The sequence below is a fragment of the Parasteatoda tepidariorum genome, chromosome 4 (genome assembly GCF_982258835.1).
Source record: "Parasteatoda tepidariorum strain Cologne lab strain chromosome 4, Ptep-v5.0, whole genome shotgun sequence".
Classification (NCBI taxonomy): domain Eukaryota; kingdom Metazoa; phylum Arthropoda; class Arachnida; order Araneae; family Theridiidae; genus Parasteatoda; species Parasteatoda tepidariorum.
The window spans coordinates 71,273,197-71,294,064 of NC_141758.1; the positions used below are offsets into that span (position 1 = coordinate 71,273,197).

Below are 20,868 nucleotides of genomic sequence, written 5' to 3' on the forward strand. Positions count from 1 at the left end.
TGTAGCAATGTTGGTAGCGGTCAGTGAGTGGGTGGGGGACCACTTTAATCAGCAAGCAAAGGGATCTATGATGTGTGGTATCGCTCATAGTTAAATTGTTCTTCCGTTAAGTGCTGGATTACAAGTCGTCGGACTACCAAAACGGGGAATCATCCCTCAGAACAACAAAGAACAGGAGTGCAGAAGAACAAAATTGTGATGGCATATGGATCTTCGAATCATTCCCAGAGATGCTTCCTAGACCGAAGCCAATAGCCCGTTATGCAGCTCTTGTGGTACGCAAACAAACTTACTACCACTGAAAAAGTCTGCAGATTTATCGGTTCCGTAGCCAAAGGATATTATCGTCCAATCAAACGCTCTGAAACGTGAAGGTATCGGGTTCGAAACCCGTCTCAATCCTGCATATTATGTTTGTGCTGACCTTCTTAATTTTATCGCTAAATTGGCTAGGGTTTATTAGCCGTTCTTTGTATTGAAAACACAAGCTTGCATATGTATGTGAACAATAAAATAAACACATTTAGGGGCCTCCCTGTCCGAGCGGTATCGCCCGCCAAATGCTGTGCAAAGCCTGGAGGTGGCGGGCTCGAATCCTGCCTTAACCCTGGATATATGTTCTTTGTGACGTCCTTCTCTAATTTGTTCTTCTATTTGACAAAGCCTAAATTGAGAAAAGAAGTCTGCAAATGTATGTAATTTAAATAAAGCAATAAACAAATTCATATATGAATAATAAAGTTAAACAACTTTCACTTGAGAATTACATTCGAATAAAAGTTGGGTTCCTTCAAATAGTAGGACTACCGGAGTTGCACTGAAAAGTTTAACAAGTTCAGCTGGTTTCAGAGATCGGAATTAACACTTTTTGTTCTCCAATTTGAAAATTTGGTGTGCACCATTAGCATTATTTTTTAGAGTATACTCAAGGAACATAAATGCAAATTTTTCTGCTGTGTTATCATATTTTCCAAGTCACGGTCTTCTATGTTTCTTAAAATTGCGGGTTTTAATCGACATTTTAAATCTTAAGCCCTTTAAATTTCAAGCTCATTATAGTTTTTAAACCTAGTTGTTCTGAGGTTGACATTATCCAGATCATTGAAAAGGATAAAAATAGTTTAGGCTTACTCAAGTGACAACATTTTAACTAGTTAATTTATTTATATTGTCTGACTTGTGTCTGCATTCTCTACATACCTGGATCTCTCTAGCTATCCGAGTATTGAAATTTAACATCCAGGTTTTAAGTTTAGTTTAAAGCAATTGACATCTTTTTTTCTCTGCTATTTTAATTAACAATGACTATCACAGTGTGTTTCAAGATATTTGTGATTATTTTAATCCTGACGGGCTACACAGTTTGTCAGAGAAAAATAAGTTATCGAGGGTAAGTTAGATGTTTTTTTCTTCTCTTTACTGTCCTTGTTTTAAAAGTTTCAATTTAAAAAAATGTTTTTTACTTTTTCTTTTTTTTTTTTCAAAATAACTTTTTTGATTATTTATGAAGTAAGGACCATACAGAGTGTTCAGAAAGACCACCCTTAACATATATTTTTAAAATTATTCTGAAAAGTATTTAAAACATATTTAAGAGGGGAAAAAGGGGATCGAAAACTGACTAATAATTAACGTGAAAGGCAAGATTTAAAAAAAATAAAAAATAAAAAAAAACTTGAATTGCCTGAGAAAATTGAGATGTGATATAAATATGATTAAAAGCTGTGTAAATATATGATCATGTTTCAATAGACTATCAAACTGCTTTTGATATTTTTAAATCTTTTTCAATAGGGGATTCGTCAGATTTTAATAACTTTTTTTTGCATTTTTCTCGCGTAAATATTTTACTTCTGAAAATGTGTAGATCTTTTTTTTTCTTCTTAATTTTGTATAAATTATGAGGGGTTGTCGCTAAACACCATATATATTATTTCTACATTATTGTGCCTGATTTAAGATACTATGTTTAAAACAGTTTAAAAATTTTTAAAACAAAATGAGTGCTTGATCGACAATTTAAGAACCTTGCGCAAAGTATCTATTAAATTTTAAGAAAAAAAATTCTACTTTTATGCAATCGAAAGTGATTGAATATGTCACATTGTTAAATTCTGATATTAAAAATATAATGAAACAAATTTAAAGGTAAATAATGCAATGTGTTTTATTTACTCATTTTTTCTGTAATTTTTTTTCTCTCCAAAACATATATATTGAAGGAAAATTTAGAACATAACTACTCTGTTATTGCATTTCAGCAAACAAATAAATCGATCATGTATTTTTTTTTTATTAAAAGTTGAACAGTTTCTCTAAATAATCGAATAGTAATTTTTTTTTTTTATTACATCGAACCCCGTGTGCATTTTTCTACACACTTTGGTACTTTCATGTTTCAAAGTTATACTAATTTTGTGCAATAATGCAAGATGTAACTTTAAGCAAATGTTAACAAAATGTAAATTTCCAGAAAGCACTTGAATGTGCAAAACTTTGGAACAAATTGGAATTTCTAAAAGAACTCTCGTGTTAAGGTCATAAACAAATGTCACCCTTTCAGCATGCCAACTTTCAACTCTGCAGTTGCCTTCCTGCAACCTGTAAAGCGGTCCGTATGGTATTTTTCCAATAAGTTTAACATTTAATAAATTTTGAATAAATTATCCGAATATTAAATTTTTTATTCCATCATAATCTCAGTACACTTTTTACACTCCTTAGTAATTTCTAAATTCTGGCGCTGCAAGACAAAATGTAAACGTTGAATTTATCACACAAAACAGCGATTAAAACTTTTATGAATTTTTAATGTAGATTTATACTGACAGTAAGCAACGTAAAATGAAGAAATAAAATTAGTTAATATTACCTTATTTCATTCCACACGATAACTATTTAAATGGAATATAGTTTTCGCAAATATTCTTCATGCAAGCAAATCGCAAATTTTCTCTTAATTGACAGTTTTAGAAATTATAGATTGCCAATTTTTTTTTTTAAAAACAACTTGCATTAATAATTTTGACTTATGAATGAAATTTTAAAAAAAAGTAATCAATTAAGTAATGGTCGCAAATTAATATTTAATCAAGGGAGAAACAGGAACGCTATCTAAATCTAACGCACTATTAGCGAGGAAGAATAAAAGCATCCAAACGTGTTTGATTGCCTGACGAAACTTGCAGTAGTTTTTAATTGAACTATATCTCGTCTCTTTGTTTTAGGGTAACAAGTTCCGCTTTCCCCAGTACTGTTTCGTTAAATTTCGAAAATTTTTGCTTTACTTTCTCTTTGCTAAACTATCAATTTGCGATCCCTCGTGTTGATATTTAATATTTTTGCATACATTTTTATAAGAAATTCAAAAAGTATGAAAAAGGTGGTCAGCACGGAACACTCTTTATATGTAAATGTTTCATTAATTTCAAAATTTATATATTTTATTTTTATTTGCAAGGGAACGTTCTACGAGGTCTAGGGAAAATCTTTTCAGATTAACTCATTGCTTAGCAATCACGGGGAGGGGAATGTAAAGAATTTTGTCAAATTCTTATCTACATTTTAAAGTAGAGAAATTTAATAAAATGATGATGGTAACTTACATTTTCCTGTACATCGCAGAATGTTCCCTTTAGTCTAATAGATTTCTACTACTTTTTTCCCTATCTTATATTTCAGTTACTCCTTGATTAGAATAACACCTGTTAATCAACAGCAACTTCAGTATCTGTTGAACATGACTGCAATTCCAGGAAATGGGGTAAAATGTTCAGTTTTGCTTTAATGCGTTTAACGCAACATAATTTTTCCATAATTAGATTCCCGTAGTTTTGTTTTTTTAAAGGGTACTAGTAAATGATTCTGTAGTATTTTTTTCATCTTTTTTTTTTAAGAAATAGAAAAATAATCCCCTTCCTCATCAAAAGGCTAGAGTAGAATTAAGGGAATTCCCTTTTAAAGGGAATTTCGCGGTTTTTTAAACTACTTAATTTAAACACGGTGTTTGTCCCAGAGCTTTGCCAGAGGAGTTGTTTGAACTAGAGAAGGCACTCTAGATTGAACACTTCCTGAAACCATCTCTAAGACAATGTTTTTATTCCGTTTCTACTTTTAGGTCGAAATTTGAAGAATTCTTTCTATTTTATAACCGATGTTAAACAGCCGACCGAATTCTGAGTTTACGACTATTAATGTTCAACACCGTAGCCTTGTATAGTTTTGTATCCAACCCAGAAGACAATGGAACTCGAGACTAAAGCATTGGGTCAAACGTAGCCGTCGTGAGAACTTTTTCGATGGATGTAACGCACGGTTATCCATTCCCGACTGCAAGAGAAATCTAACCCACGCTCAGTCTATCACTGAAGATATTTTACCACAGCACTATGGTCGACGCAAGCCGGGAGCAGAATTCTTATCATGCAGTCAATACTGTGATTCGAACCCGGATGGGTATATTGTGAAAAGGGGAACCTTCCATCCCCTGAGCAACCAAGGCTTTGGAGAATGCTTTAACGTTATGTTTACCCCTAGAATTTTTTCGTCATCTAGAGATAATTGCGTGAATCAAAATAAAAGGTGTTCCATAACTATACTGACCTCAATATATGTTTACAGAATTCTTGTCAAGACAAAGAATACAAAGACTTGAAGACAAAGAATATACTTATGGGGCTCTATATTAATATTTAAGCGGAGAAAAAATTATCGGAATCCGACAAAACTATTAAAGATTGGCTTACAAACGTAAAAACTTGATTGCCAGTTGAAACTTAACTCCTGCCTTTTTTCCCGTTTATTTTTCCTCGTTTAAATATTAATTCGAGACAGTACTTTTTTTGAAGAGTTCTAAAAACATGTATTAAGGCCGGTCATAATGAAATACTTTTATAATTTTTTCTTTTAAAACTTCCCAAAAAATTTGCTTAATACCCAAAATTGCTTAATACATAAAATTATAGATTATTCTATTTAATATTGATCACAAAATTGTAAAACTATTTTGATATTCTTTTTAGACTACCCTATTTTATTAAACCAAATACAAAACTATTTGAAAAAAATTTGACTATCAGTTTCTGAAATATTCTAAAATATCTTCTCCGGCACTTTTGGCTCTAAGAAACAGTCTGCCAACTGTTTCCATTAATTTACAATAGTATATAACTATATATCTGTTATTTTTTCATAACTGTTCCACAGTGATCGATAAGCACGGTTCTTACCAAATATCTAAGTCTAGTATCACTGGCCTGTGATTAGTGAGCGGGTGGGTAAACTCTTTGATCAGCTCGCGAAAGAACTAAGGATACGTGGTGTTAGTCATCGATAAACTGTTCTACCGTTAAGTGTTCAAATTCGTGTGTGCCGTTCAACTATGCAGAGGATCAAAATTGTGATGGTATAACTGTGGATCATCATCTGGAATGTTTCCCAGACCGACACCAATAGTTCATAGAGCAGCTCTAGTGGCATGTAAAGTACATAACTGAATGATATCCTCTCCCCCATTTTAGAAATAGATAAACTTGGTAATACTGCTTTGTGCTTAAGATCCTCCAGTGCACATCAGTCACAGTTTACCTGATGAAAGTCTCTACTTGCAAAACCTTCTCCAGTCAGCATATACCCAGTTCCTAGAAATTATTTGCGATATTTTTAAATTAAAACATGTATTTTGTATTGTAAAATTGTGCATTTTACTTTTTTTTATATATATAATACAATGACAAGTTTTCAGGTTTATTTCAAAACATTGTTTTAATTTAATTGCTGAAGTAAGACTTTTCGTATAGAAATTTTTTTAATCCGAATTTACTCACCGTATAATTTCATTACTGTAAATTTTTAAATGCATAAATTTTTTGAAGTATTTTGTGGAATGAAATTTATTTCTATAATAGTTAATAAAAAAAGAAAAAAAAACTATTTTGAAAATTTATTTGAAAGACACTTCCCTACAAGATATGTGAAACTTTTGAAATATCAGCTAATACATTAACTAGATAAACATTTATGTAAAGTACAATAGGGTTAAAAAAATTTAGTTACCCAAAAAACAGCCGTAAAAGTTCCTCAATAGCCGTAAAGTTCCCATGACTGTTTTATCACACATAGTGTTCCTTAAGTCAACATTTTAAAGCGCGTCTAGTTTGACCAATACAGCTAAGATCGCATTGACAGAAAATGTGGTAAATGCCCTAGTACAAAATGGTAAATATTATTTTTTGTACCTCTGTTTACTAGTACAGAAAATTACTTCTTATTAACAGAGTATATTTAAACGTAAAAATTAGGATTAAATGAAAAGAAAAATGTATTGTTTTAATGATATATACTTTGTGTTTTATACTATAGTTGGACTTTTGGCTACAAACGACAGCAGTGAACAAATCTGCAGATGTGATGGTAGCGCCATCTGTTGCAAATAGCACAACTAAAAATTTAAATAGATTCCGAATACCATATAAAATTCTGATGCCTGATGTTGGGAAGTACGTATGTTTTTTTAAATTACGTTAAATTTTTTTTGTTTTGTTATTCTGAAAAGTACATTTTTGTATGTTAGAAGTTAATGCCAATGTATGAAATGCTGGACATTTTAAACAAAGTATGCGTTTTTAGACTAAGTATGAATTATGAGAATTATTAACATACTTTGCCTTGTCAATGAATAGAATGCTTAGGCATTCAACAGAATTGCAAAGGTGCTTTAGGCAAACATGAATTAGAAGAATTTTTCGAGTCACAGTATAGAATAAACATGGGTTTGACATGAGTCAATCTTAAAGACATTGCGTGTATTCATTTTGCTTGGCGAATTTAAGTACTTCTCTACAATCACTAAACATTCTACAAAATGTCATATTTCATAAATTTTTGATGTTTCGTAAAGACCGACCTTAATCTATTTTTTCGAATTCTTATCAAAAATCAAAGTTAGGGTTCGCAAATTAATGTTTAACCGAAGAAGAAAAAAAATGTCAAATCATAGTGTAGGAAGGTGGGAGTAATAATCAACGGGAGGTTTATTTCTGAGGGGAAACTATTATTAGAAACATCTTCATGTTTCAACCTCCGATGAAACGTGTTTTACAGTTCATTAAATCTTCCTTTCTCTACGATAATTGGTCAAATATCGATAGTGTTTTTTAGTCTATTGAATATAAATTTGCGACGCTTAATGTATGCGCATTTTTGTTTCCCTTTTATTAAAAATTCTAAAAATACTTATCAAGGGCGGTCTTTAAGTAACACCCTGTGCGTACTGAAAGTACTAGGGTTCATACGCACCTGGAAAAAAACTTACTGGTATCAATTTTGTTACAAGGAAGTTGAAAATTTCTATCGGCTTCCACTATCAAAAAACAATTTAATTTTTGCTACCTTCGGTTCTTGATGTATTCACTTAAAGAAAAGAAAATTTTCTGGTAGATACATAGTACAAAAAATTTTTTATTTTAATATTACTACCACTTTTTAATTTTCCAGGTGCGTATGAACCCTAAGTACTCAAATTATAACATCTTTTTAGATTATACTTTAAGAAAAGTTCAATGTAGAAGGTCATCGTAAAATAACTGTTTACTTATATTTAAAGCATAAATAAATTGCAGAACATGTTACCATTTATTTCAATCTAGGAAGTAACAGTAAATGTAGCAGCTTTTAACATTCATCTCTGTTCATTTGAGGAAGAAAAAAAAAGTGTTATAGAAATTGAAATATGTTGTAGAAAAGAAAGTAATCTTTCGCTTCTTAAACAAATATTTTGGCTAAAATATCTGGAAATAAAAGTATTTTCCGATTATATCAGGAAAGGGTCAGAACCAGTTATCACTGCATTATCATATATTTAATTTTCAAACACATGACGTTGAAATATCATTTTCATTAAATTTCAATGATTAAATTTGAACTTACTACCTTTTTGCTCTTAAGTTTCGATTTCGCGAAGAATTAAAGGAATTGAGTGGTATCTCTTGGATCTGGTTTAATCCGAGTTTACGTTGCATGTTGGATTTAGTGAAATTGATTATCTTTGGGAAGGCGATAAAATTTGGAATTTTGTAGTTGTAGATTTGGGTAGACATTTATTTTTTTACTAATTGAGTTTTAGTTTTTCTCTTTCAGTGCCACTGTCCGGTGTACGTTTGCCCGGTGTACCCTACACCATAGATTCTCAACCTTTTTAACGTTGCCGCCCCTTTAAGAAGCAATAAGTATTTCAACACCCCCCTTCGTGAAAATCTAGTTATTTAGATCATGGGGACGGAGGGAGGTGTGCTGAATTATAAGAAGCAACATCTTTAAGCAATTTTTTTATGCTTTAAATTTGTTTTTGTTTTTAAAAAAAATGTACATTAACTCGATAATTTTCTCATGGCAGGTAAACGCAGTCTATTTGTTATGATAAAAATAAATACGTTTAAGAAGAAAAAAATACAACAAAGAAACCTATGCTTAAAAAATGATTTATTTTTAACTAGATAAATAAAAAAGCATCCAAAATATTTTTTTAACAGTAAAAAGAAGTATCAACTAAACATTCAAGTAACTATGTTGGTGGGATGATTGTACTTAATGGTTCAGAATCAATTTCTTAGCAGTCGGTTCAATACTTTTAGATGAAGACGCAAGTACACTCGCTGCACAATTTCGAGTCTATTTCTCCTTTTTGTGACAAGATCTGTAACAGCACTGAATCCACGTCCGACAAGTTAGGAGGAAGGAATGGCAATTAAAAAAATTTTAATGGTAGTCTACAGTCCAGGATAGAGACGACTGACGTTACCTTTAAGCAAAAATTCTATGAGATGATCACCATTTCAAGGTTTCATTAGTTAAAAGTTCGACCAAATCTGAACCTCTGCTGTTTCAATATTCACAAAAGTGTTCAGAACCTATAAGCCCATTGAGGCACTTCTAGGGAACAAAACATCTTTAAAACGGTCAGAAAAGTCTATGTGCAAAGAGTCAAGGTGTTGACAATATTCTTGTGCATCATCAGAGCGAATTTCTCCTGCTTGGCTGAACTCATTCCAACCAAAATTCTGCTTCCACAAAATTAGCTTCTTTAAGAAGGCAGAAATAACTGATTTTGTAGGGATCAAATTGAGCTTGTTGTCTTGAAGATGTAAATTATTACCTTTAAATTTTACAGATGAATCTGCCAAAGTATTTCTTAAATTCCAGCAATCTGCCCCTCAGAGATACATCTCTGTTACCGAAGAACTCAAGCATAGAGTCGAAAAGATTCCAATGCCTATTGAGACAGAAGCTTTTGGAAAACCATCAGCGAATCTCTGTGTATAGTAGCAAGCGATTGAATTCTTCATTGTTCTTCTTACACAGCTGTCTGAATAATCAATCGTAGAGAGCATTACTGTGAATTTTGTTCACAGCAGACATGGCATATTGCAATGATTTATGCGAACGGTCGCTAAGATTTCTTCCTACTAAATGCTATCTGTGAATCACGCAGTGAACTGCTAAAAATATCTGTTACCTATCTTTCCAAAAGGGCGATGTCGGCCCCCATTGCAGGAGCCTATCAGTGGCAATAGACATAATATTTGCAAGAGGAATGTTTTTCTCTTTAAAATGGTCTTTGACAGTATTAAAAATACATTTACCTTTGATATCTACAATCAAGCTTCTTGCAAAAAGCATATCTTGAATAATTTTTCCTACCTTTACAAACCGGACCTATGCCTACAGTAGAGCCTACATTACCTGGCAAGGTAGATTCATCAACTTGAAGGGAAAGTTCGTTGGATATCAAAAGTTTGCATAAAGAAATTTCAACGTCTTCAGCCATCTCAACATTTCGTCACTGCACTGTATCGTTGCTTATGGGATATTTTTTTATCACAGTGGATGCAGCTGAATGGTGTAAAACTATTTCTAAAACTTCCTTGACAACCGGCAGTATCAACTCTGTTCCGATGGTATAAGCTTCCCAGATTTAGCAATAAATTTTAATATATTAAAAGAAACTATCAAACCATCGTCGCATTTTTGTGATGAGGTTGCTAGTAACCCTGAGACCGAAGATGCCTTCAGAAACATGAAAAAAGATGTTCATGAAAAATGACAAATCTTTATTTTGTTTGTTTTTACGCGTTTTCATTTATTTGTTATATTTTGTTTTTATGCGTTTTTTTTTTTAAATGCTCCTGCTAACGGTAAGATTTCAGTACCTCATTAGATAAAACTTTATTATAAAGCAAACACATGGGTAGTTGAGAGTTCAACAATGATTGAACAAATCCTAACTTCAAGAACGTGGCACTGTATTTATGACACTTCGTTTTGTTAACCGACATTGTTGGTGGCAGCAAAATACAAAGCATAAAAGAAAATCAACTATTTCTCAAAATTAATAAATAATTTTTGATAAAAACTAATTCGCGCACTTACCTGGCCAAGTAAACTATGAAATCTAATCGAAACTGGAGAGAAAACCGTAAGGAAGCTAACGAAAACCATCATAAGAAATACTGGTCAAATCAAAAATTCATACTGAAAGCGCATGCACTTCAATTTCCACCAAATGACTTGAATGAGCCAGAGGCAAAAACTACTGACTCATGCGCTGAACTGTGTTGGCACGGATCGGAGAATAGGAGTTGTATAAGTTCGTTTTATTGATGGTGCAAATGGTGTATCGGATAATCTTTATTTATTATATTAATTTAAACTTTTTTTTAAAATTTAATTTTAGATTAATTTTATTTATTAAATAAGTCTTAATTTAATAACTTTTTTTTGTTTTAAAATTGAATTTAAATGACAAAACATGCTCATCGCCCCCCTTCCGCCCAAAACATACCCAACTCCCCCGTACCGCCCAAAACAAGTTCACCGCCCCTCAGCATACTCCCAACGCCCCCAGGGGGGCGGTATCGCCCCCGTTGAGAACCAATGCCCTACACCGCTGTTTTTTAAATGCCACTGCCCGGGTATACCAATCGTTTGGCGACAAGCTTTAATAGTACATCATTTCCGCGTTAGCGACATTTTACCAAAATCTCGCAAAGCGTGTAACGTATACTAGTATGTTACCTCGGAATCACCTCCGGTCTAGGATTAGATTTTAAGTTAAATTTTTAATTCCTTTTCATTTTGTTCCCATTACAAATTTATTTATAAGGCAGCACTCGATTGTTTTAAAAAGGAAAAAGGCATTAGATTAGGAGAAAGGGCACTTACAGCTTTTGAGGAAGTTTTCTCAAATTTAAAGCAATAATTTTGAGTAAACTATTTGTTACAGTACGTTTATCTTACAAATTTTTTAAAATTTACTTTTATTATTGCTTAAACTGGTAAATCGATTTCGATGATGCTGAAAAAGTCTCTTAATGTAAATTACGAAGAAAAAAAATCTTAACCCAGTTAAATTTCATTCTGTTTTTGAATAACCCTCCTACTTTTGAGTTTAAGACTACCAGTGTTCAAGCAATGTATTTTTGAACCCAATACAGAAGACAAGGGAACTCCTGTATCAAGTGTTGGCAGAAATTTACCTTCGTAGATGGAATTCCATGGAGAGGAAAACCACGAAAACCTCACACGGTTAGTCTGGTGGCAAGGAGACAAAGATCCGTCTTTCACTGAAGATATTTAACGTCAGTACTATGGTCGGTGCTAGCCGGGTGAGGAATTAGTCTCGACCAACCATCGCTGGGTTTCGAACCCTGGTTACCTCATTGGGAGGTGAGCGCTCAATCCCCTGAACCACCGCTGCTCAAAACTCAGACAAATTAATAATACTCAACCATCTTTTTAAAAACTTTTGATTGTAGAATTGTATTGGATAATTTTGTCAGAAAAATCAAATCGAAAATACTGCCGATTAGAGAAAATGTCAGTTTATTTGAAAAACTAAAGATTCCTTAAAAGCATATCTAGATTACCGAATTACATTTTAGATTCAAATTATGTTTTATTTAAATTGCAAATGTACTAACGTGATTTTTCGAGGAGTTACTTAATTTTAGGTAAAAAAAATTTTTTCAGAGTCATTGAAGATGATTTAAAAGCTGAAATTAATGTTCCTTCTCAATACCAGTTTTACGGTACCTATCCAAGTCTTAATGAGGTAAATCAATATTATAAAATGTTTTCGTCATTTTACACAGTTCTTTAATGCTATTTTTACAATTTTTTATTGTATTTTTATAAAAAATATGGAGTGCTAGTGAGCAAAGAAAAAAATATTTAAGTACCATGTTTACAAACATTGGCCCTCTTTTTTTTCGATGCTCGGCTGAAATCATCTAAATATAAATTAAAAGTAAATTGATTAATAAGTTTCCATGAAATGTATGAAGGGCAGTTTTAATAATTCTAATAAGAAAATAAAGGTTTTTCTTTTTCATAGCGAATTTGTGTACAGAAAAATAATTGTAATTAAGTGAAGATTCGTGTTTCAGAGGAGAAATTTCGGGTCTTTATGCACTAAGGCCTGTTTATATGGTCCAAGTTCTTGGGCCAAGCTTGAAACTGATGCAAGCTGGTATCTTATAAACCAGTGCTCCCTAATATTTTTATCGCAGAGGACAGATTAACGTTTGATAATTTTACAGCGGCCCACTAAGAGAGGAGGAGCGACATTGATTGTTTTTGAAAATTTATTTAAAAATTAAATTTTATTTAAAAATGCCTTCAAAATAAAATACAATTAGATGAGAGCTATTGATGTGATTTTAAGTGACGTCTGGTTAACCTCAAAGTCGTACATACCCGGGTGTTGGGGACCATAATTTGTATAAGCGATCATCCCAAGTTTTTGGCCAAAGCCCTTGGATTATAGTGGATTATGCTCTACTTTCTAATTTTTTCCTTCCATAAACAATCTGTTTCTAAAGTTTCATGACGTCATCGAGCGGGCATACGATGATTTCATTTTGTAGTCAGTTTTCATACATTCTAATCTAATTAAATCTTTTAGGATCCATTTATGGTTATGATTTTATTTGATGTTTTGTAATTATACTTGCTGTTTGTTTTTTAAAGTAGTTTAAGAGGTGTATAACCTTGCATTGTTTTCAGTTCATTAGTTGCTTTTATTTAAATGTTATCCATAGTAATTTTAGCGCCAGTGACTTCATTCTGTTAATTTTGCATTTCTAGATATGTCAGTATATTGGAGATATAGCTTCTTCCTATCCAGACATTACATCGTTAATAGATATTGGTTCATCATTTGAAGGCAGAACTTTAGAAATTCTAAAAGTAAGTTCACGTTGAAAACCACTTTCTGAAGGATCATTCATAGAAATGACTCCACTTTCTAAAAAAAGATTTTTACTTTTTTCTACTTTGTTACAAAGTTTCAAACTTTACCATTCCCCTATCCCTTTCGTCACATGTCTGGTTAAATTACATAAACATATACTATCATATCCTCCAACTGCTACGAAATTTCCATAATTTCAGTAAAAAAATTTCCAGTTATAGCAATCCTATATCCTAATCTTGTCTAATATTCTGATTAGTTTTTAAGTAAACATCATGAGTTTCAAAAATGCTTAATAAAACCTTTAGTAAAACTAAATTAGACTTTTAGCAAATAGTGAGCAATAATTGTTTCTAATTGATTTCGTTCTATTCATTATTTAAGGTTTCTACAGAAAGTTATGAGCAAAAACCTGTTATTTGGATTCAAGGAGGAGTTCATGCTCGTGAACAAATAGGACCAGCAGTTGTTACTTTCATCGCCGACATGGTATGCATTTACATTATTTAGTTTTCCAAGCTTTAAACACAATACTATTAGAAAATACTTAACAAATTCATAAGGTCTAAAACTTCTAATATAGGGGAGAAGGGGGTACAGTGGGTCAATTTTAAGATATTTAAATATAATTCTAAAAATATTCTTAGAAAAGAATATCAAACTTATGCATTATGTTTTCTAATCTATTAGCTCTCCTAATTAAATTTATTACAATTTAGCAAAATGTTTTTTTACAATAAAAAGACATTTTTCTAGAGTACTACTTGTTGACCCACTGTGCCCCATAAAGGGGTACAGTGGGTCAACAAATGGGGTACACTGGGTCAACTAACGAAAAATACAATAAATAATTTTATTTCATTCAATATTGAGTTTTTAAACTTATTTTATTGCCTGACAATATTTAGTATTAAGTTAGACAGTAAAGTAGATCAAAGTTTATAAATTAAAAGTATATTTTCTTGCTCTAATATACACATACACTACATTGCATAAAAAAATTAAAGAAAAAGGTTTTAATTAGACATTACTTTATTTTAAGTGCTATTTAGTTTACAAAACTTTTGGTTGTATAGTTATTTTTAAGACATTAAATCAAAAACTTAATTTACAATAACTAATGAACATTATATGACAAGAAATCTACAGCAAAAGTCAGTTTTGTCATTGTTCTCTTAGTTCCTTGAAATACATTTGGTTTGGGAAACTTTCTCACTATATCTTTACTGTCTGCTGTATAAATGTCTGCCTCATCAAAGATAAAGGCATAACATGGCTGAATTCTTTTCATGTATTGAACTTCAAATTCATGTTCTGTAATTTTTTTTTGCCATGAACTGTTACTAATACAAAATCTCCAATGTCAATATTAAAATCTTCTACTTCTTCAAGTTCCAAATCCTCAAAGTCAGATTCGTTTGAAGATTCTTTCCATTCTTCCTCCTCTTCAGTTGAGCTGTATTGTAATTGCTTGTAAATTTTTGTTTGCTTATTTCTCCCTCGCTTCTTATCATTAAGTCTTTTTCTCTTTTTTAATTTTTCAATTGTTGCATTTTTGATTCTGTTTTTCACTGGTGTATCTGTAAGAACTTCTGATTTTGCAGGTTGTCGCTTTGTTAATTTTTTCTTTTTTGGATCAGCCTTAGGAAAAGGCTTTACCATCTCTGGTGTCATTTCTTGTCCTGCAAAATTTTCTTGAACTGAAGATTCTGTGGAAGACTTATTCCCTTTTTCCTGTAACACACGTTGTGCTGGAATGTTTTCCAATGAATGTTCTACATCCGACAAATTATCAAATGCCCTCGATGGACCTGGAATTGCAAGATTTTCCAGAGAGGCCTCTACATTAGGCTGGACTAATGTAGCTAGAGAAGTACCTTCTTGAAAAATACGAGGTTGATCTTCAACTGTGACATTTTCCATTGGAACATCTGTAACATTAGAGGCAGTAAAATCTTCATCTTTGTAGATATTTTTATCAAAAGGAAAAATTCCTGTCGATGAAAAACCAGACAGGATATTACTTGTAGAGAATGCAAGGGGATATGACTTCCCAACAAGACCTGCGATTTCATGGATAGTAATGCGATTTCCGGGGTTATTTAACAACCAGGCACGACAAGCATCATTATAATATTTTTTAAATGGGCCGAAAACTGTTTTGTCAAGCGGTTGTTGCTTGTGGCTACAGTGGGGAGGCAGGGTCAACAAAATTACACCATTGTATTTTGCCAAATCTATGACTTCAATACTTACATGGCTGTAGTGGTTGTCCATGATTAAAAGTGTTTTATTTTGTAGAGACGACTTCGAAAATTTAATAAAATGTTTCATGACTAATATAAATATAGCTGAGTTCATCCAGCCAGATACTGTTGCAGCTCCATCAGATCTTAAGGGTGCACCATGCAACATAGCATTGCGGAAGTTCACTCTCGGAAATATGAAGAAGGGTGGTAGTGAGTTTCCTAATGCATTAATGACGCAACATAAAGTGACCAACTCTCCTTTTTCTGCACTGGTCACTTGCCCTACTTGCTTTGTACCCTTTTTTGCAAGTACTTTGCCAGGAGTTTGAACAGAAGTGACCCCTGTTTCGTCCAAATTGAATATGTTTTCAGGTCCGAGCTTGTACTTTTCCAATAAGTGATACAATGTGCCATAGAACTGCATAACAACAGGTTTATTAAAGCCCATTGACCTGGCCAAAGATGTAGCTTCTGGTTTGCGCAAAGAAATACACTGGGAACGTTTTATAAACCCTTCCAGCCAGTCTCTGACAGCACATTGATTTCTTTTCCAAGATTCAGGAATGTCTTTCTTTAAGCTGGTAGTATATTGAAAGGCAAGAATTTTTGCTTCCTCAGGTGGAAGACCATGATATAATTTACCTGCCTGGATAAAATAGTTAGCAAGCATTTGTTCTTCTTTTGTAGAAAAAATTTTACGCACATCATAATTAGGTTTAAATATTATGTCCTTTGCATTTGAATCCTTGTCCCAGTTAACATCTTTACTTTTCAGCACATACCGTTGTAAAGTTGTATTGGAGACATTGTATTCTCGAGCAGCTTCACGTATGGGCATCTTGTCTTTTAGAACAGCTTTTACTGCTTCACGCATCGTTTCGGAGTTTACCATGCCAATGTTGGTTTTCCGTTCTCTGTTTCTTACCATTGTGATCTGGAAACAGAAAATCAAAAACAGGATAAATAACAATTCCCTGGTTTATTTCTTACTTAAGTGTAAATATTTATACTAATTTAGTTGACTATACTTAAAATAGCTAATAGGTTTTTGCATTTCCACAGACTAGCATCAACAAAATGAATTTCAATAGCTTATTTTAATAAATGTATCACCGATGTATGTATAAACTCTTTTATTTAATAAACTGGTATACAAATTAAATCAAGGTAATTTAAACATTAAAGTGTAAAAGATTAAAAGAAGGACAATGAATATATAAATGGGGGTACAGTGGGTCACTGACCCACTGTACCCCATTTCAAGTGACCCAGTGTGCCCCACATGTGCCATTTTAGTATATTTCACCTCAAACTCTTGCTCCTTAAAATATTCATTTAAATAAAATATCATACAAAATGAGATCAGTTAGACTATATAAACATACCACATAACTCATATTTAATTGACAAATTTAAAGTGTAATTACAAAAAGTCTTACTTACTTCAAATTTCCTGCAGAGGATCAGAAAATAAAATGGCTCTTTCTTCCCTCCACAATCAAATTGAGCTGTTTACCTTTTTACACAGAGTAGAGTTGTTTCGTGTCTACTTTACAAAATTTTTTCATCTGAAAACAATTTACTGAAGCAAAAATATCTTCACTGACCCACTGTACCTCCTGACCCACAGTACCCCCTTCTCCCCTATATATTTTTAAAATCCTTGTCACAAAATTCATAGGGATTAAAACTTCTAATACACATTTTTAAAATCCTTGTCACAAGATTCATAGGGATTAAAACTTCTAATACACATTTTTAAAATCCTTGTCACAAAATTCATAGGGATTAAAACTTCTAATACACATTTTTAAAATCCTTGTCACAAAATTCATAGGGATTAAAACTTCTAATACGCATTTTTAAAATCCTTGTCACAAAATTCATAGGGATTAAAACTTCTAATACGCATTTTTAAAATCCTTGTCACAAAATTCATAGGGATTAAAACTTCTAATACGCATTTTTTAAAATCCTTGTCACAAAATTCATAGGGATGAAAACTTCTAATACGCATTTTTAAAATCCTTGTCACAAAATTCATAGGGATGAAAACTTCTAATACGCATTTTTAAAATCCTTGTCACAAAATTCATAGGGATTAAAACTTCTAATACGCATTTTTAAAATCCTTGTCACAAAATTCATAGGGATTAAAACTTCTAATACACATTTTTAAAATCCTTGTCACAAAATTCATAGGGATTAAAACTTCTAATATATGTTTAAAATCCTTGTCACAAAATTCATAGGGATTAAAACTTCTAATATATGTTTAAAATCCTTGTCAAAAAGGAAACTCCAAACAATATCCACGCTAGGGGTCGAAAATTCATATTTAGGATAGAAAAAAGCAAACTATCGAAATCTGACATCACTTTTGGGAAAAGCTGGATTAAAAATATAAGGTTGTCACGGTTACCTTATAAAAGTAGAAGTTTTGAATCTCAATCTTCCCACCACATAAAATGGTCTTAAAAATCAAATTTATTTTAGAAAATAAGCTAAATCAATGTCTTTTTATCAATAAAATTCACTAACAAAAATAATTTAACGTAACATTGCAATTAAAAATATCCCAATAACGGGATAAAATTTCATTTTTTTGTAAAACTTTTCAAGTTAAATAAAAGTCTGTTTGTTTTAATACTGTTTAATATTTCATACACTAGTAAATTAAAGAAATTATTGTGTAACAAATAATTCTTGAAATTTCAAAATGAAAGTCCGAAAAACTTCATACGAAACGTTGCTAGATTCACTGATTTTAATTAAATAGCATCCTGAATTGCATTAAATAGTAAATTTCATTAAAACGGTATTTTACCTTTAATGCGTTTTATAAAAATTAAGTAGTTGTGGCTCAAACTCAAAATGAATACAAATGAAATCAAAACATCATCCAACTAAAAATTCAGTATTAAATAAACTAATAAAAAATCTAAAAAATCACGCAACTATTCATGTTAGATTGAGGAAGTTAATGTAAAAATTAGTAGACTCTTTCGAATCCAACACTTATGTGCATCTACATAATTGACTTTTTGAGAAAATCGTTAATGAAACTGACCCTGGCTCTACAGTTCTAATTATATAGTATTTTCAGAAACTTGTTCTGCGAATGCTATCATTATGTTCTATTATTCTAATTTTATTTCTATAGGGACGTCCTTGCATCAAAACTTGATGAGTTAACGAATATTTTATTATAATACAGACACAATGTGATGCATAAAAAAAAAAAAAAACTTCATTTTTTTAACAATGCTGAACTAACACACTAATTGGGCAAGCAACTTAGCAGAAGATTAGGCAAGTTTCTGCTCTAACGAAGGAAAAGTTTTAAAATTTTACTAAAGCTTTATTTTTAATTAAATTGAATAAAATTACTCAGCGTAATTATTCCTGCCTTGCTATTAAGTAGGTCTATCATAGTTTTCGTAACTTCTGTTCAAACTTAGATTGCCACTTTGTAACAGATTCTCAAATTAGCAATACTCGGCTACGGTTATGCTTATTTAAGTGGTATTTTGGTATAAAAAAAAGTCTATATGCGCCAACCGCTTACTTTGCTACTTTTTTTTAAATTTTTTTATTTTATTTCCAATGAGCTGCACAATCGATCTTGCCGATGAGCAGACCTAGAGCGTTCTCCAGAGATGGTATCCATTCTTTCAGGACCACCACAATGGGTGAGATACCGTTGGTCATGTTAATTTGGACGTCTAGTTTCTGCCACACTAGATGGCAGCACCGAGACTCTATTTGGATGCCAAAGTGCACTAGGAATTTAATTTTGCCGGAAATACCAAGAGCCATAAGGAACTCTAGGGATCTTTGCTACTTGAACTGTGCAGTTAGAGTTGTGATACAAGATCGGAGGAAAAAGAATGAACTACAGAGCACAATCAATGCGGCGAAAAGATCTTAGGGAAAGGGGACTAATTTTATAAATACAGCCGAAGATGTTCGAATGTTAAAAAGAGACTTTAGTCTGCACCCTGTATGTAATTGTGAAAGACCAAAATTAGCAGTCAGTATTCTAAGATCAATGACGACAAATGCCCAATATGTCGACGAATTACCTAATACTTGACTACATTCTTAAATTATACAAAATCTTCAAAAATAAATAATAAAAAAAAGGTTTAAAAAAACTTAATGATTCCTAAAACCCAAATGGGACCACTTTAAACTGAATGAACATACTGAATGAAATTTGCAGGTGTACTTAAAAGGATTTAGCAAATATTTAAATATTCGCTTGTGAATATTATCATTCTCTGGAGAAATATCGAAATTTTCAAGCTATGGAAATTTCGATTTTTCTGAAAAAGGAATCTTTAAAGAATTAATAGAAAAATATCGGAATTTGAATTATACAGAAATTTGTTTATTTACTTCTTATATTTTTTGTATTTATGCATTTTTCTCCTTTTAGTTGACTAGTCTATACGATGAGTGTGATGAAGTAAATGATTTAGTCGAAGAATTTGATTGGTATTTCCTGCCGGTTTTAAATCCTGACGGCTACTATTATTGTCAAACAAAGGTTTGTAATTCTTTTTGTGAAAGGAAACGTAATTTAACATTAGAATTTTAATTTGACTTACTTTATATTATCGAATTTTGAAATGATAAAATGAGGAATTAACATTTGGAGTTTAAGCACGCACTGACTACATTCGAAGCTTATGGAAACTGTTAAAGAACTTTGAAAAATCTAAATATACGTATGAGAAATGTTCTCAATATACGCTTCATTCAATGACCTTTCTACCTTAACAATTATAGAATCTTAAGTAGAAACCCAATTTTTTTTTTGTTGCAATTTTGGATTCTCCAGAAAAAGTAACTAAACAAGACTTGCATATTTGTAAACTTCGGTTCACAGATGGCGTTGTAATCTTGAAATGAAAATGGGTCTAAAAAGGAAATGTTTCAATTATCTGTCAAATCAAAATAATAGACATGTCTATATTTTGGAGGAAAAGAACTATTTATGGACATCTTAATATTATGGACATCACTACTTAAACGGGACACCTGTCCCTGGATGCCACCCAGCTTCAGGGATCGGATAAGGAATCAAGTTTGGTATCATTGAAACCATTTATACAAAATCACCCACTTATTTTCAGATTTTTGGGCTTTGATCGCTTACGTACTTTTCAGACACCCTATGTATGTATATTCTCCCGTTTCTCTTTCTAAGTGTTAAATGGAAAGTTTTAATTTAAATTTCTGTTTTATATTTGATCATGATTTTTAGGTTTTCACAAAAAGTATTTTTTTAAAATGTGACTCTTTATCATTTTGACCTCCTGAGATTCAAGCTTTAAATAATTGCAGAAAAAGCAATTTTTACCGAGA

The 20,868-nt window shown here is 31.9% G+C and overlaps 1 protein-coding gene across 1 annotated transcript in view; it reads left to right on the forward strand.

The window, feature by feature from the left end:
- The first annotated feature begins 537 nt into the window (after window positions 1-537).
- LOC107452475 (carboxypeptidase B) overlaps window positions 538-20,868 on the forward strand; it is a 31,124-nt gene continuing 10,793 nt past the window's right edge. The window contains exons 1-7 of the mRNA XM_087161350.1: window positions 538-1,390; window positions 3,682-3,763; window positions 6,361-6,497; window positions 12,025-12,106; window positions 13,141-13,242; window positions 13,631-13,735; window positions 19,937-20,047. Coding sequence (XP_087017476.1) covers window positions 1,302-1,390; window positions 3,682-3,763; window positions 6,361-6,497; window positions 12,025-12,106; window positions 13,141-13,242; window positions 13,631-13,735; window positions 19,937-20,047 — 708 coding nt within the window. The 5' untranslated portion in view covers window positions 538-1,301. The remainder of the gene's footprint in view (window positions 1,391-3,681; window positions 3,764-6,360; window positions 6,498-12,024; window positions 12,107-13,140; window positions 13,243-13,630; window positions 13,736-19,936; window positions 20,048-20,868) is intronic.